Genomic DNA, 18,174 nt, shown 5'->3' on the forward strand with positions numbered 1-18,174 from the left:
ATATTAAAAGAATTAAGTGGCTGTCAATCTATCAACTATTAGTAGAATTAAACTTTTTGATAATATATAAAATTAGTGTTCAAAATACATGAATTTCCATGTATTCTAAAATATCCCACACAAACTTTGGTTGAGCTAAAATGACGTGACATTAGAAGTTCATAATATGTGGCATTGGAATAGATAAAAGATGAAGTTAGTGAAAAAAATTGTTTGATATATGAGAGAGAAGACAAAGTGAATGAGTAAGGTGAAGAAGTAAAGTGGAAAATAAAATTATAAGCACTTATTTTAAAAATTTAATAGTCACTTACTATATGTATTTTAATCTGTAGAAAAGTCAACATTTTTAATCTTTTCTCCCAATAAGTTGCGTGATAAACGGTAATATTATATTAGCAAGTACTCCCTCCGTTACTAATTATAAAAAAAATTATTGTCCCAAATTATAGTCTCTCATCCCATTTCCTTTGCAAAAATGGTTTTTTAAGTAACTACAAAAAATGACAAACTGTTATATGTAACTTTGCTTATTCTTTCTCAATTACAATAGTAAATTTTTACAGATTTTTTATATTCCCTACAGTTATTAGGGATAAAAAGTATAAATTTAGCAAAAAGATATTGACGAAATATTACATCTTTTGTCAGGAAATATTGCCGAAACCACTTTCCATTTAATATGTAAAACCAAAATCTGCTATTACTTCTCTCTCCATTCTTCAAAGTTCAAACAGTAGTTGATGAATGTAAAACTAAAAAAACACCATCCTATGTTGCAATTTTAAATTTCTTCTATATCAATACAGACAATAGTCACGATACTCTTTATAAATAGCACCAACACATACAAAAATGTACAGTAAATAACAAGACATCTATATTGTAGCAGTCCATATACATGGTTAAAGAGAGAACTGATCCATTATCATTCCTTAATAAGGTACACACATTAGTTTCCAAAAACACATATATTACCATATATGAGCAATATTCATCACATGATACTAACTTATTCATGCAGCAAAACTATGTTCACTTCTCTCTCCTCTCCAAAATACAAATGTTCTTTTTAGTAATATCTAACTACACAATATATACATATATAATAGTTATATACAGCCAAGTCAATATTATACATGGTCGATATATGTTATATAATGATGGATCTATGAAACAAAACTTGTGGGGTTCGATACAGAAATGAACCCCAGCCCCAAATAGTTGGATAGAGATGTCATACCCTAGAGTCAGCGGAAGCTCCAAAAGCTGAAGTTATTGGAGATTTCCGGCCTCATGGGCTCCCGACCCCATCTAGATCCGTCATCGTATATATATAGTTAGATCTGTCCGTTTTGCCCTTGCATGTGGATGTGGTGACAAGGTTCACTTTGACCAACGTCGCCCTCGTTCTCATACGATTCACTGCATACACACACACACACATTATAGTTAAACATATACTAATAGTAAGAAAATGAAGAAATAAAATACAAGGAATTAATTAATTAACCTTGTGTTTAAAGAGTCAAGACACAGCGTAATCCTGTAGTGATTTTGGGCTTCAAATGGTGGAGTTGATTCTTTCGCCTTCTCCTTCTCCTTCTCCTTCTCCTTCTCCTTCATCTGCTTACACCATCAATACATCAAATGCATCAATATAATTTTTAAGTTTTCAGCTGAGAAACAAAGAATGTCTAATTTTCAACAATATTATTGCATTAGGATGTACTCCTAGAAAGTTTGGCATAAATTACCTTTGCTGAAAGCAAGTTGTTTTGCTCCTGCAATGCCTTGTCCTGACACAATTTTGTGTGGATGTGAGCAGTCATCGAAATTGATATATATGCAGCTCTTGAGTCTCAATTTTCATATTGAATTTATATGGATACATAGTAACATAAGGTCTTTATATTAGGGTATGTTGCCACAGAAACTAATAGTATGAAGTTTGTTTAACTTGCAACCCTACAAAATAGCCAATTACTATATCATAATTTTGACATTTGTCTCAATTGTCCCATTAATTAGATTTGGAGGAAAATTATTTAGAAACCAAAATACTTTACTCTAAGACTAATCTTATATTATTCTATAATTTTTATACTAAAATCAAGGACTTTGTGAGTGATATACAAACTTGCAAAAGAATTATCAATCTACATCATACACAATTTCCTCCAAACACAGATAAATGGGACGATTGAGAAAAATGTCAAAATTATGATATATTGTAATAATGGACTATTTTTTTAAAGTTACGAGATTGACCAAAATTCAACTAAACTTCATAATTTTTCCATCAATTTGCCCATTAGATTAATTGCAAATGATACGCATTCTCCAACACCAACACAAACACCATATATCAAAGTAAAGTAGTGGTATTTTAATTTCAAAATCTCCAACACCAACACCAACACCAAAGAGTATAACAATAGCAAATCCTTTTCATTTATATTTGCAATTTCTATTAACTTCAATCAAACTTTTGTACATACAGAAGTCCAAGTAGTGCACACATTTCTACACAATTCTTATAAACTTCTAAGTTACTCTTGGACTTTGGGGAATTACATTCATGAATACACAGTATTATCTCTCTCTCCACACACACATTTTTCATGTATTTTCCATGTTTAGTTTTCTAATGCTTTAGTTTCTATGCCCATAAAAGTTCAGATAACCAACAGAATATGTAGTTCACTAAACTATCAATGATCAAATATGGAAATGTCAATAATGAGCATACATATCATGAATAAAAATGCTACAGTACTACATATGAAGAAGCTATATCTATTATTTTAGACACAAAGCATAGAATATTCTTAAGATTATTGATTAAGCCCTCACCTTCTTATGCATCATTGAAATGGACTCATTCATGAGATGGTTCTGCCAGAAAGAAATTCCCAATATCAAATACTTAAAAAAAATATTTACGTTCATTAGAAATTCGAGTGGCCATAGATTACAAGAGCTTAATTACCTTTTGAGACCTAAGTTTTTTCAAAGAAGCATCAAGTTGATGCTCAAAGTTCTGCAACTCCTTCATACTCAGACATTCCAAGTTGTCTCCTGATAAATTCCTACTTACACTAAATGTCATTAAATTCTTGTGTTGAAGACTTGAAGACAAATCAAAAGCAGACTGAGTCATCTATTACATCATTGTGCAATATCTCCTATCACATTTATGAATGATTACCAGATTCACCACATGATAAGAGACATAGAAGTATTTGTTTGTTTATGGAAAATTTTCATTTTTCAGTACATTCAAATAATACCGTACTAATCATTTTTGTGGATTTCTATAGCCAAAATTTGGTAGCTTTCTAAAATTTATTGGCATGTGGTAATTATCTATAGTGAGAGATACTGCAAAATAAGAACAAACACTAACTTGATTATCATATATATATACCTGTGATTTTTTTGCAAAACCTCCAACCTAGTCTTAAGCTTACCAAGTTCTACATTCCAGCTTCCCTGCTCAATATTTTTGGTTGCAAAATCATGAACTTAGGCTTTGTAGTGAATTTCTCACGAATTTAGAGTTTTCTTCAATGGAAATTTACTTCAAGACCTAAGTTCATGATTTTTGTAACTAAATCTTAGGTTCATGAGAAATACCAAATTAGGTCAAAGTTTGTGATTTTAGGGCTAGTAACCTTTTTTAATATTTATTCTTATCATTTACCACACAAAGTTTCATATTTAAAGGATATTCAGTTCAAATTTTTCTCATATTAAGCTAAATGTGTATAGTTTAATATTTTATGTACTTTATCAAAAGATACTAGATCCAAATAATCTCATATTTGCGTCTAATTAATACCCCTATTGGCTATTACTTGACATATGGATTACTAATATTCAGTATATGTCAAATATGAGACTTAATAATGTTAGTACTTGGGAATTGAAGAACACTGTTTGACTTTAGTACTGTAAAATTATAAACTTTCATGAACAAAAATTGATCATAACATAGACACAAGTCTTCCCGCAATAGTTCGTAATATTGAGTTCATGATTTTTGCTAATAAATTCACAGAAAATATCAAATTTTGGCCATGGTTTTTAGGTTTTGATACAACTTTTCAAGCATTACAACTCCACCATCTAACTTGTTTCTTTGTTTATGATTGTTATTACAACGTCGTTTTAGATTTACTGATAAAATGAAATAGATTTATCAATCTAAAAACTGAGGAATATTGTAATTGCAATTGAAGATTATAATAATAATCATAACAATATAAGGTGTTCATGAATTTATAATGTTTCAGAAATCCTGTAAGAGTGATAAAGTCAGATAAATATTGGATTTTTTTTACAATAAAGCTGTAATAATAATATGTACTATTACTAGTCTACTATTGATAATACGTACAGGAGATTGAAGATCAGGTGGCTTCCGCTCATCAGCAGACGAACATCTTTCATAACGGTCGAGGATTCTTTCCATGCTGCAAATTCGACCAACGTATTTAAGACAAACATCAAAACAAATACTTCAAACAATATGTTTAGTAAAAAAAATAAAATTAAAAGGTGAAATCAAGTTTATACTCACTCGTTTATAAAACTATCAGCTATATTTTCTGAAAATATGAGTTTGCATGATTGTGGCAAGGAATAGAAGATATGGAAACAAAATATTTATACAGAAATTAAAAATGTCAAGACAAGTTCTGTTTGATATAAAAAAATCATGTACAAAAAATTCACAATAAGTACATAGGTTCAAATCTCATTATGGCAACTCATTCTTAAATTTCTTGTACATGTAATTTATTGTATTTATGCATTTGTAATTCGTATTTATGTGTCATTTTCAATTCTCATGTTAAATATAATGGGGAAGATGAAGTCAAGTGAATGGCCCTGAATTTGTGTGTAGTTTAAGGGTTATGATATATTTATGTGGATTAAAATGGGCTTGGCCTCACCTGGGCTTGTGCGTCATTATATGACCAATAGGCTTGATTAATTAGCCCAAATTTGGGCCACTAAATTAATTAACTGGTTTGGATAATGGATTTAATTCATTGACTCGATCATATATAAATCATTGTATTTCACTAAATATGAGGACAAAATTATACTAGTACTGAAAGCAAACAATAGAGTCAAATGTACATGTACATTTTCTTGAAAAATAAGTGAATGATAATCATTGTCCTTAGTCCTTACATAAGAAAATCATTTACTTTTAAAAATATGAAGCAGCCATAGTAAATTTTAATTTTGTTATGATATGTTTAAGTGTATATTTTCATTATTAAAGCTGTGTATATATTTTCAGTAAATAATAATATTAAATACATAAATATACTACTAATAATCAAATTTCATTATGATATTATTGGTTTAAACTTTAAAGTATTGTATGTAACTGATTTTTAAATAAATAATGAGGAAATATAACTTCAGTTCAAGTTTGAGTTAAATGGTGAAACTGAAGTTCGATTTGCTAAAATTGAAGATATTTTGAGTACCATGAATCAGTAGCATATTCCGAGAGCTTTCCTTTGGTGGAGAAGATCATCAATCCCACATCGGCATCGCACAGCACGGAAATCTCGTGAGCTTTCTTCAGCAGCCCCGTTCGCCTCTTCGAGAAAGTCACCTGCTGATTCACCTTGTTCTCGATTCTCTTCAGCTCCACTTTCCCCCTCACCATCTCTCTAGAGTGAACTTCAAAAATATCCATGGACTATGGGTTTATCTTGAAAATAGTCCATTGACTTTAAAAATATCATCAGTAATCCCTGGACTAAGGGTTAATATCAAAAACGGTATTTTGAGACGAAAATGCCCTTTTGAGGGGTTTTGGGGGTTTGGGCAATTTGGTCTTTTTACACTTTTAACATTTTAAATCTGATATTATTTTAGTTATGTACTAAATCTGATATTATTTCAAAATTATCATTTTTCTTCCCTTTTGTCATTCTTCACTTTGTTTCTTTATTTCAATATTAGATTTAATTTTACAAAATTAAATTTTAAATTTCAATTTTTAAATATCAATAAATTTTTTTAATTAAAACTATTAATTCATGGAAACTATAAATATTGATTAAAACTATTAATTTTTGTTATTTAATATAATATTAAGCTGAATTGAAGAAGTACAGAAAAATAATATTAATCGTGATGGAAAAATAAGAGCTATTCTATTTAGCCTTCGTTCGGTTGTTATAATTGCTTGTGATTGAATATTATGAAGTCGACTAAAAATTTTGTATAGGAGTATTTTTGTTGAAATTTTCTAGTCATTTTGATTGATTGTTTTCAAATTAATAAACGAAAATTATATTAGTCTTACATTAGACGCATATTTATTTCAGAATAAATCGTGTTATATTGTCTATTTATGATTAAAGCTATTAAATATTGATTAAAACTAAGACGTTGTTATATCTTATTGATTAAATATTAGACACTATCAAATAATGATTATGACTAATAATTTTTGTTATTTAATAATTTTTATAATTAAAAAAAATTATTGATATTTAAAAATTGAAATTTAAAATTTAATTTTGTAAAATTAAATCTAATATTGAAATAAAGAAACTAAGTGAAGGATGACAAAAGGGAAGAAGAATGATAATTTTGAAATAATATCAGATTTAGTACATAACTAAAATAATATCAGATTTAAAATGTTAAAAGTGTAAAAAGACCAAATTGCCCAAACCCCCAAAACCCCTCAAAAGGGCATTTTCGTCTCAAAATATCGTTTTTGATATTAACCCTTAGTCCAGGGACTACTGGTGATATTTTTAAAGTCCAGGGACCATTTTCGAGATAAACCCATAGTCCAGGGACCATTTTTGAAGTTCACTCTTAGTGAGTACGAATGAATTAGTAGAATATGGGGTCCACTACCAAAAATGGTAAAAAGTGAAATAAGACAAACTATGTGGAACAGACCAAAATAAAAAAATGGGACAAACTATCTGGAATGGAGGGAGTATCTCTTACTTTATTTTCTCCCCATCTCACTATCTTTTTTCATTTTCTACTTTATTCTTCCTTTATTTAACTCATCTAACACAATTTTTCTTAATCTCCATACCGGAAAGAAATGCCTCCACTAGTATGGGACGGAGGGAGTATAAAATAAGACACCAATTTTAAATTTTTTAGAGCATCATTAACCCCAGCCCGAATCCAAGCCCCAAGTCCCTTCCACGTCATCATTCCTCTAATTTTCTGCGCCAGGCCACAACTCCTATAACCCTGCAAGCCCCATCCAAACCTCAACTATTAAATTGCACTATTCACAAGTACAATCTATTTCACTCATAAAATAGAAAATGTTGAATAATAAAAACACGAAAAATTCATTGTTTTGGGTGTTTATAAAAAATTACAAACCCTAGAAATAAAAAATTAAAAATCCTTAAAAATAAAAATTACAAATTCCAGAAAAAAAAACAAATAAATAGAGAGAATAGAGAGCTAGAAATTATTGGAAAAATGTTGAAGAAATGGTATATAAATAGGCAAAAATAAAATCAAAATTAAAAAAAAAAAATAAAAATTGGATAGGGGTTCCAGATCCGGCCTGAACACCCATAACCGTAGGTCGGGCCGCAACTAGGGCAGGTAATTCGGTCGGTTCGGTTAGAACCGAACCGACAACCCGGTTAACCGAGCACAAAAGTAACCGAGATTGAAGCACCGAAACCGAAACCGAATTGGCCTCGGTTCGGTTCGGTTCCTAACCGAATAGGGTCGGTTCGGTTCCGGTTAACCGAACCGGAACCGAATTATTAAAAAAATATATATATGCAGTTCATAGGTATCAATCTGCATACGAAAAATTCCCATCCTAGCCACCACCATTTGCGCTGCATTGAGTTTTTGGTATTTAAATTTGTAGAAAAAATTATGTAGGTGCTTTGTATTAGAAATTTAAAAAATAAAAACAACCTATTTAGAATATACTTAATAAAAATAAATATTAAATGTGTAATTCGGTTCTAATCGGTTCCAATCGGTTCTAACCGATTGGAACCGAACCGAACCGATAACCGAAAGACACCTTTCTTTTGGAACCGAACCGAACCGATAACCGAATTTTTCGGTTAACCGAGAAATGTGATAAACGGTTCGGTCATCGGTTAACCGACTAACCGATGACCGAACTACCTGCCCTAGCCGCAACCAAACGCATTCTGGGAGCCTCCAATGGCGAGCCGGGATGCAACCGGGCGCGGTCCCGTGACTCCCTCCCGTCCTCAGGCGCGGCTCCGGCCCCCTCCAACGCTACAGGCCGCGGGCCAGGACCCATGTCGTTAACTATGCTCTTATGCTTAATAGTTCTATTTGTTTTTTTTTCTTTCATGTTTTGATACTATTCTACGATTTTGTTCACACAATTTTCATCACCACAAAATCTTGGCTGCGCGCACCTTGCACACGACGTATAAGCCCATTGTTTATGATAGTAGTATTATTTAATTAAGGGGATCAAATATTAAGTTGTAATGAGATGGAGTCTTATTTGAACAAAACTCCTAATAAGATAGAGAGGTATATAATGCCTAAAACCAAAGGTGTCGGATTGGCGTCCTGTATGTAATGTGGCTTTTAAATTTAAATTAATTTACCCAAAAAAAAAAAACAACTTGATTCCTCGACACAAATGCTAACAAAAAGGTACACTAAACTTAACTGCAGAAAATACAGCATTGACAATCCCTGTCAACTATCGCAAGATTCAAGAAAGAAAACGAAAAAAAGTAACTGGAAAACATGTTATAACCGCGGCCAAGTCTAGGCCTAGCAACTATCCCGGAATGATCCAACATCGTGCAGTAACAATCCTTGATATAGATAGAGTAAAACGCTACCAGGTTCTTGAAAGAATTTGGTGGCAGCATTGGCTACATTTCCGACAAAAAAAAAGATCGAAAAGCATCCAATGGAAAGTAAAGAATTTGAATAGCGCAGCAGTTTCCCATGTAATCTTTGATGAAGCCTGTGAAATAGATGCAGACAAACTATTAATACCTGTCAAAAATAATAGTAATGTCCAAGGAAAAAGCAATACATTTATTAATGCATATTGTTTTACTAATAAAGATAAACTAAGGACTTTTAAAAGCAATACATTTATTAATGCATATTGTTTTACTAATAAAGATAAACTAAGGACTTTTAAAAGCAGCTGGGACAGACTGATTCATTGAAATAAGAAGACAAGATTCAGATACTATCAGAGTGAGGACAAATTACTAGCTGCAACGATAAGAATGGAGCAATGAGGTTCAAAAACTAAAAACTACTCAGTAAAGTAAAGTAAAGCTGGGGTCAACAAAATATAACACGGAGTAGTGTTCAGTATAATTATCATCTTTGTGGGATATGGATACATGTACATGTTTGGGTGAGTCATCTGCATTAATATGTGTTTGGGTTATCCATATATACTGCACAACATCGGGAGAGAGAAAATGCCATGCTACATATTGTGAGCACCATACATGAGCTAGTTCTCGTCTAGTCCACATTGACATTATTTGTTTTGTTCTATAAATTCACTTTGATTCTAATGCTTGTTATTGACATCATCAATCTTACAATGCAAATTACAAAAAAAAAAAAAAAGCTCGATTTGTCTTTTTATACATTAATATGAAGTTATAGAGAAAATGAACAAATGGACCCTTTGATTGAAGCAATGCAATTATTGGGGAAGGGTTTATCTCATTCTTTCATGGTAGTTTTCAAGTTTAATGCAACAAATTAACTCAAGGGACAAGGATAATACTACACATAAATAAAATCCAAAAACAGATCATAATCAAGAGAATTAAACATTAAATGGCATGCATCAAAAAGAAGAGAAAACTCACATGTAGGAATTCAACATCAATCTCTCCCAAAAATTCTGATGGTCCCACAAAGAAGAGGGTAGGAGCTTAATAAGCACGCCGCCTCATCTTCTTTGGCTTCTTCACAAAACTCAACCGAATTTGTTTAAGCCGTCTCCTCTTCCTTGCCATCTTCTCAGGGAGTGTCTCCCTCTTCTTCTCCTTCTTCACCGCAGTATCCTTCTTCTTCACAAATCTAGGATCAACCTTGTACGGCTTCGGCTGCACAGCCAGCCCGCTGCTCTCAGCCTCCTTATAAAGGGCGTTAGCCTTATCAAGACGTCCATGAGCACACAGCTTCCCCATCAACAAGTCATAAGTCTTGATACCCGGCTTGCGTCCATCCTCCTTCATCATTGCAAAGACATTCATAGCATGATCAATCCTCTCAATCCCACACAAAATCTTCAAGAACTCATAATAAGCCTTGGTATCCAGAGCATCTCCAAACCCAGCGGACTTCATTCTATCAATCATCTCATCCCCTTCACCAACCCGCGCAGCCTGATACAAACTCTTGATCAACACAAGAAACGTAGTCTCATTAGGGTAACATCCCCGCATCCGCATACTAGAGAACAGTTCTACTGCAACCGACGTCTTCCTAATCTTGCAATAATTAGTAATAAGCACATTATACGTCTCCACATCGAGTGGAACACCGTTCCTCTCCATCTCAACTACCACATTTCTTGATTCGCTCTCAAGCCTAAAAGGATCCTTCTTCCTACAAAGCGTGCAAACACACTCTAAAATCGCATTGTAAGCGTACGTACCAACCTCAAATCCACCCCTCTGCATTTCACCAAGCAATCTCTTGGCTTCATCCAACTTCTCATCCACACACCAACCTTCTATCAATGCATCACATATATACTCATCAGGAAAGAACTCATTCGCCAAACCCTTAACCATTTTTTCGGCATAGCTGGCGTAGCCTTGCTGGCAGAGACCCGAAACAATCAGCTTCAAAGAATCCAAATTCCTCACAAACCCATAGTCTTTCTCCATCCTCTCAAACAATGCAACGGTCTGTGAGGGCCTCCCGGCACGAACCATTCGATCAACGAGGGATTCAAGACTCTTAACCCCAGCAACTCCACGGCCATCCACAAGAACTTCGTGTGTAGCTTTGAAATCCTTCCTCCTCCCAAAATACTCAACGAAATAGGAGTAAACCTCATCACTTGCCTCAAACCCCGGCCTTGATTTGGCCCATTTGAGGAAATCTAGCGCCATACGCCCCGCATCAGGGGACATGTTGAGCGTGGAGTGGAGCACCGCGGGGCTAATCCGGACGTGTGAGAATGAAAGATCGAGTCTTTTCTGAAGAGGGAGGGGCTCCGCATCCGGATTTTTCTGGAGCTCCTCGGAAAACAATTTAGCGATCGAATCTTCACGATCTCCTGATTTTTCAGGGTTTTGATTGAGAGAATTTGCGGCTGGGATGTCTGTTTGCGAGGAGAAATTTCTGATGGAAAACCAGTGGCGCCGGGCGGCGGAGGAGGCGTTTGAGGAGAGAAATTGGGGGCGGTGAAGTGGTGGAGACGGCGGCGGACATCGAGGGGAGGGGAGGGGATGGTGGGTGAGGGAATTGGGGGAGGCGGAGAAGCAGCGGGGGAGGAGGAGCTTGCGCAGGTGCAATTACAACTCCGGTGGCCCCACGACGGAGCTCTGCTGAAAGGTAACTGAGTGCTATCACTCTTCATAGTTCCCATTAGGAATATCAGTATCAAAATAAAATTTTGGGAGAAAATTGTTCAACTGCTGTAATAAGCCATAAAATTTATTTGAAGAAATGAGAGTTCAACCAATTGAAGCTTGTGCATTTCATATGGAGAATGGTAGAATTTGGAGTACCTTTTATTTTATTGTATATCCCAAACTATTTTACATTAGTTCCATATCTTCATTGATGCCTTGCTCAGATAGTATTTCCCTTAGTTAGAAGCAGATATGGTGTCTCTGCTAACATTGCCTTCAACCAATCATGTGTGGCCTAGTTCATCCTCTCAGGTTCAAGTCTTAAATCACTCTTCATTTCATTGCTTGTTGCAAACTTCTTTTCTGTTCTTATATTCTTATGTATATATATGCATCAGCTAGGTCTGTATAGGCACGGTCCGTTTCGAAGGAGTATTTCCTTCGTTGTGAGGTCTGCTCATTTGCCTTCGACTTCAGCTCCTCCATGCGAAGGTACACTGTTCGCCTATTCTCTTTTTAAGCAGAATGTCCCTTTCAGTTCGTTAAGATTAGATGGCCACCATCAAGCTTGAAATGAACAAAAAAATCTATTGTTTTATCTCCTCTTAGAAGATATAGAAAATATACTGAATGGCTTAGGTAAGGCCTTAGGGATGAGGAAGAAACAGTCCACAAATCTTCCTCTCTTCAGTGGTAATCTGTGTCTAGTTCAATTTGGAGCTTCAGTTTTTAGGCCTTTCCTAGGTTGGAATGCACATGCTAACTTAATGCTCACGACAGATAGAAGTGGAAGACGGGAACTCCTGGCCTTGGGGGTGACAGTTGCCCCTTGGTTATTCATGTCTCAGCACGCAGCAACATGTACGTAATTTCTTCAGGAACAACTCTTGTGAGATAGTCATAAACTCTTCACAGTAACTTTCCTTCAGCACTGATCTTTACTGGAAAGAATTGTCTTTTTTGTGACTTTCTTACATCCAGATTGTGTATCATTGTTCTTATCATTACTACCCTATTTACCACCATCATCATTGGTGTTCGTTTATATAGAGTGGGGTTGTAATGATCTGCATTTTCGTAATCACTCATAGCATACTTCTTTGAGCTCTATGACTGATGCGCTAAGAGTATACTGTTGATGTGGCTCAGTTGCTGCAGAAACAAAGAAGGGATTCCTCCCCGTCACTGATAAGAAAGACGGATATACTTTCGTGTATCCCTTTGGATGGCAGGTGTGCTGCACCATAACCTCTTTTGTTCTTCATCACATTTCATCATCACAAGTACATCCCATTCAAGTTCATTATTATGTTGGCTGGAACAGGAGGTCGTTGTTGAAGGACAAGACAAGGTCTTCAAAGATGTTATCGAGCCTCTTGAAAGCGTCAGTGTAAATATAATCCCCACAGCCAAACAAGACATTCGTGACTTTGGCCCCCCACAGGAGGTTTGCAAATAATCACGCTGCTAAATTTTCGTATGAGCTTCGGACAACTTTGTATGATTGTGGATTTTTCATTTGAAAATCGTTCTTCTAGGTTGGCGAAACTCTAATTCGGAAGGTCTTGGCTTCTCCTACTCAAAAAACAAAGCTGATTGAGGCATCAGAGGTAGTTTTTTCTCTTTTACCAAGTATGTTAAGTTATGAATACGAATGTTATGGATAACTCTGCCTGGTCGTCACACAGCACGACGTGGAGGGGAAAGCATATTACACATTCGAGTTCCTTGCACAAGCTCCAAACTACACCCGTCATGCTTTGTCTACAGTCTGCATTGGCAATGGTATGTTCATTCTTCTTGCTCGTAGTTCGGATTCATTTATAAACTGAGGAGCTAAGCTATAAATTCTTTGCAGGAAGGTTCTACACAGTGACAACAGGAGCGAACGAGAGGAGATGGGATAAGATGAAAGATAGACTGAAAACTGTGGTCGATTCGTTCCAGATTTTCAATGTCTGAAGGTTGGATGTCCGTGTGTGTGTGTGCGTGTGCGCATTGCTTCTTCATTTACAACATAAACTAGAGGCTATTCACTCACTGTAGATATGAGCAATTTTCTCTCAACAACTACTAGTCTCTGCACACTCTGTGTTATATCTCTCCAAAGATATGCATCAACTATGGTATATATATCTTGTCATATTATCGATTCGGTTTGATTATTCTCTCCAAAAAATTTAATTTCTAAGAAATTGATTATCCCAAACGAAAGTTGATAAACTGGATTGAACCAAACAGAAAAGTATAACCACAATAAGTATATGCAGAATAACGATAGGCTCCTGGAAATTTGAAAATGAATCGAGATATAAACCAAACAAAATGAGAGTGCTATTAACAACCACAAATGATCTATCACCATAGCTGATACTGATTGATAGTAGGGACATCACAAAACTATTGGACATAGCTTCAACAACAGCTCAAACTTCATCTAAGGTATGTGACTTCAGCAATAAATGCATTACGAATTTACGACACAAGAAATGTAAACCATACTCTAATTCACAGTGTCTCAAGAGATGAACATATTGTTAGACCACATTTTGAATGTGGCCTAGACAGAGTAGACGGCGATCTCATTGTTGAATTTGATGTGCCAAAGCCACTAGTTGCTCCCACCTCCGAAAAGGTATCCCAGGGAAGACCCACCACCTGGAGCAGCATGGACTTTAGTCGAAGGTCGATCCTGAAACATTCAGTCCCAATGTTATTGATGGTAACAAAATGCATCGATCATTGAGCAACTATATGAGAGGCATGATGACTGACTAAGCATGGGGAAAAATTGCAACTAAAATTTTCTACAAACTAAAAAACAATAATGGCCTTGAACATTGCACAGACATTTCAGTAAAGCCTGCAATAGTAAGAATTTGATCTACAAGGATACCACTATTAGGAACATAGTATGAAGAAGCAGCTACTTATATATTGACAAACGGGGTCATGCATACCGTGAGGAAGTTCCCAGTGTTCTGGCCATCAGCACGGTGATAGTTATTCTTCTGGTTTCCATGGATACCAGCAGGAATCTGCTTTAGACCATCACCAGATGGTGCCGCAGAAGGCTGCTTCTCTGGTGTCACACGCGTAACTGGGGCTGGCTTCTCAACAGGTGCCTGCACATTGTTCGTGGCAGGTTTCGGAGCAGGAGCTTCCCCGCTTCCAAAAAGGTAGCCCAGAGAACTCTGCCCTCCACCACTGCTGACTCCACGACCCATTTACTTTGTGAAGATGGGAATTCAACTCCTCAACTACAGGTCTATAACCAGATTTAGTCTTAGAGATCAAACCAGATAGATGAATGTGATGAAAATATTTTCTAATTAGATTACACCAAAAGAGTATGTGGTTTCATAAATTCAGCATAATTGGATCAGCAAAACCATGGGGCTTATCTTCTTCAGTGCTAATTAAAGTATAACGCACACACTCTAAACTCCATTCTCCACTACACTACACAATTTTCCACAGCATCCGATCAAATTGGTACAAATCATAAAAACAGAATTAATTCAGAATTGCATAAGAAACATCCAGTAACTGATCGCAACAGACAGACAATTAGAAAACGGCATAGATAATCGAAATGGAAATGAAAAATATAGACCGATGTCGACATCAGTTTCCCAGTAGCATGAACAATAAAATTCTACAGCAAAAAACGATGGATCTGAATAAAAAACAACGGAAATAATCACAATTCTGCATTACTGAAAGCAACGGCATATGTGAGCGACGGATAGAGAGAGAGGGGAGGGGCGTTACCTGTGTTGTGAGGGATCAGATCTGATCTGCGGAGAGAAGATAGCAAGCAAGTGGGGAGAGTGAAGGTTACTGCTGTCACTGTATATTCGAAGCAAAATTAATGACGTCTGAATTTGAAAAGCGAATTTGTTAGCTGGAAAATGGATATATTACTATGTGACATAGATCGGTTAATTTGAATAGATGTTCTTTTGGAAAGTTAATTAGTAGTACCACGTGTAAAATTTTACCCTATGTTTACATTGAATTTAAATTATGTTGAAGTTGTGTTGAAGAATTTTTAAACTATATTGAAGTTGTGTTGAAGAGTTTTGAATTTGTATAAATATATAAATTTTTATTTTATCACTACCCGTACTATGTGTTTATAAGCAAGATAACTCAAAATACAATACAACAAAACAAAGTTTGATTAACTTAATTCGATAATATAACAAGTAAGTGCTTCAACAATGAGGAGGTCGACCCACGTTGAATAGTTAGTGTGGCACGCAAGAGCTAAACACAAAGTTCCCGGCAAATGGAGTCGAGCTTAAGCTTAGAAAACTCTATGTTTTTAGTTCAATGATTTAACTGTTATTATTAATTTAAATATTTCATTTCAAATTTTTAAGACAAAATTGTAAATTGTTTTGCCTTCGTTGGATTTTTTTTTTTTCGTTTTTAAGTTGTAGTATTATTGATTCTTTCACATATAGTAATATCGTTATTATGCAAATATCTAACATCTCTCCTACTTCATTAATACATAAAATCATATGTACTGTTTCTCATTTTTCTTCTAGATTCTTCAATTATTTCCAAATTCTTTAAATTTTATTCCAAAAATGCAATATGTGGAATTATAGTATACTACTCCCTCCGTTCCACAATAATAGAGTCATTTTGCCATTTTGGTACGTTCCATAGTAATAGAGTCATTTCCATTTTTAGTAAAAGTCAACACATTTTTCCACACCTACTTTACCCTCTCTTACTTTTTTCTATCTTCATCTCTCTACCTTTTTCATTTTCCACTTTATTCTCCCTTTGCTTAACTCACCTAACACAATTTTTCTTAATCTCCGTGTAAAAAAAAACGCCTCCATTACTATGAAACGGAGAGAGTACTAAATAGTTGTTTCACGATACATAGAGATTCAATCCAAATAATCTATCCTCACTTGGAATGTCTTTCCCACCATTACACTCATTATCTTCTTTCCAAGGCTCATCTTCTCCCCACATGCTCGACAACATCCAACTTCTTATGGTGCGGAGATTCCTGCACATGATATACGAGGTAACCATGGAGATTTTTCAAGTTTATGTGGATATCGGCGAACCAACAAATAGCAACAGAGTTTTGGGAGAAATATGCCGGAAGGTGAGACGAGGTAAGTCCTGCAGGTATCCTGCAACGCATATCATGTATGCTTCGAGCCTATTTAGATTAGGAGAGATTTCGGAAAAAGGGATTCAATTCGCAGGCCTTTCGAAATTTGACATTAAATTTGCTGACCTTTTGGAATATGGGATCGTAGCGTGCGAATTTTTCGAAACGAGGGATTTTTGAATTTTTATCTATTTTCACTTCTTTTTTCTTATAATTTCTCATAAAATATTTTACGAATTGACCAAATTGTCCACTACTAATGTTTTCACCACAATTTTAATAATTTTACTCACTTAATTCTGCAAATCACCGCCGCCTCATCTTCATCATCTTCCCTCATCTTCCCTCATCTTCCTCTTCCTCCTCTTCGCCGCCTCCACTACGAAACTGACCATGATTGTTGCGGTATCCGTATCCCACCACTGTATCCCCATGGATCAATCTGTTCTATTCACCAGATTATTCCAATTGCTTTGGAGAACCATAATACCTGAAGTTCTCTTCTTCTTCAATTACAATTGATACTTAGTGTTATCACCTTCATCTTCATTTTCATCTGTCGTCGCCACAGCCCCAAGAGAATCCGATTCCACCATGTGTAACTCTGCTTCCATCAACGCCCACAGTCCGTGTGAGATACTTCGAGAACAGGAATTGCAGCGGTGGAATTGGATCTGGAATGCAGGTTCGGGTTTTGGGTTTTGAGGAGGAAAATTGGGGGCGTCGAACAGAGTGATTATTGATTTTCGGGGAAGAGATGGATCTTGATTGGGGATTCTTGTCAGCCTTCTCTGTCTGATTTTTGCTTCCATTCTGTTGTTTTGTTGATAAGAATGAACTGAAATTGATTTGATGAGTGAATTCTGGTGTTGATAGGAATGAAATTATCAAAATTTTGGTCTGCGAAGGGAAGAGGATGAAGATGAGGGCGGCGGTGATTTGCAGAATTAATCAGCCAATTTTAATATGAGTTAAGTGGCGGAGGGTAGCCTAGGGTGGCGAAGGGAAGAGGATGAAGATGAGGGCGGCGGTGATTTGCAGAATTAAGTGAGTAAAATTATTAAAATTGTGGTGAAATTATTAGTAGTGGACAATTTGGTCAATTCGTAAATATTTTATGAGAAATTATAAGAAAAAAGAAGTGAAAATAGATAAAAATTCAAAAATCCCTTTGTTTCAAAAAATTCGCACGCCACGATCCCATATTCCAAAAGGTCAGCAAATTGAATGTCAAACTTCGAAAGGCCTGCAAATTGAACCCCTTTTTTCGAAATCTCTCATTAAAATAGTGGACATTAAGATCTTCCATAACAAGGACCCAAATTTCATCTTACACTCTTAACTATTTATGGTCATCGTACCACTTGTAACTACTTATTTTTTATTTTGTCTCTTATGTTAGATATCACCTACAACAAT

General features: G+C 35.3%; 4 protein-coding genes across 7 annotated transcripts; 1 reads left to right on the top strand and 3 right to left on the bottom strand.

Annotated features, from left to right (window-relative positions):
- Positions 1-863: 863 nt before the first annotated feature.
- LOC125198128 (truncated transcription factor CAULIFLOWER A-like) lies at positions 864-5,695 on the bottom strand. Its single transcript, XM_048096569.1, has 8 exons — positions 5,511-5,695; positions 4,403-4,478; positions 3,431-3,495; positions 2,993-3,092; positions 2,857-2,898; positions 1,758-1,799; positions 1,514-1,626; positions 864-1,425 (listed from the first exon to the last, which is right to left on the bottom strand). The coding sequence occupies exons 1-8, from the start codon at positions 5,693-5,695 to the stop codon at positions 1,341-1,343; spliced, it is 708 nt and encodes a 235-aa protein (XP_047952526.1). The 3' UTR covers positions 864-1,340.
- A 2,980-nt stretch (positions 5,696-8,675) lies between these two features.
- LOC125193463 (pentatricopeptide repeat-containing protein PNM1, mitochondrial-like) lies at positions 8,676-11,543 on the bottom strand (the record flags this gene model as incomplete). Its single annotated transcript, XM_048091255.1, has 2 exons — positions 8,676-9,007; positions 9,885-11,543. A coding segment is annotated over one exon (1,593 nt), but the record flags the coding sequence as incomplete, so codon positions are not given.
- Positions 11,544-11,546: 3 nt separating this feature from the next.
- Positions 11,547-13,771, top strand: LOC125187499 (psbP-like protein 1, chloroplastic). Of its 3 annotated transcripts, none has more exons than XM_048084132.1 (9): positions 11,547-11,586; positions 11,831-11,918; positions 12,005-12,098; positions 12,387-12,467; positions 12,756-12,838; positions 12,931-13,053; positions 13,145-13,216; positions 13,295-13,391; positions 13,465-13,771. In XM_048084132.1, exons 2-9 carry the CDS (start codon positions 11,859-11,861, stop codon positions 13,566-13,568), a joined length of 714 nt encoding a protein of 237 aa, XP_047940089.1. In that variant the 5' UTR covers positions 11,547-11,586; positions 11,831-11,858; the 3' UTR covers positions 13,569-13,771. The 3 variants fall into 3 exon arrangements, with proteins under 3 accessions (XP_047940089.1, XP_047940161.1, XP_047940223.1); XM_048084204.1 differs by having other exon boundaries at positions 11,847-11,918; XM_048084266.1 differs by having other exon boundaries at positions 11,554-11,586; positions 11,851-11,918.
- Positions 13,772-13,918: 147 nt separating this feature from the next.
- Positions 13,919-15,518, bottom strand: LOC125187706 (protein SPIRAL1-like 2). Of its 2 annotated transcripts, none has more exons than XM_048084371.1 (3): positions 15,381-15,518; positions 14,567-14,874; positions 13,919-14,298 (listed from the first exon to the last, which is right to left on the bottom strand). In XM_048084371.1, the coding sequence occupies exons 2-3, from the start codon at positions 14,831-14,833 to the stop codon at positions 14,218-14,220; spliced, it is 348 nt and encodes a 115-aa protein (XP_047940328.1). In that variant the 5' UTR covers positions 14,834-14,874; positions 15,381-15,518; the 3' UTR covers positions 13,919-14,217. The 2 variants fall into 2 exon arrangements, with proteins under 2 accessions (XP_047940328.1, XP_047940399.1); XM_048084442.1 differs by having other exon boundaries at positions 14,567-14,866; positions 15,381-15,488.
- Positions 15,519-18,174: the final 2,656 nt, after the last annotated feature.

The sequence above is a fragment of the Salvia hispanica genome, chromosome 1 (assembly GCF_023119035.1).
Source record: "Salvia hispanica cultivar TCC Black 2014 chromosome 1, UniMelb_Shisp_WGS_1.0, whole genome shotgun sequence".
Classification (NCBI taxonomy): domain Eukaryota; kingdom Viridiplantae; phylum Streptophyta; class Magnoliopsida; order Lamiales; family Lamiaceae; genus Salvia; species Salvia hispanica.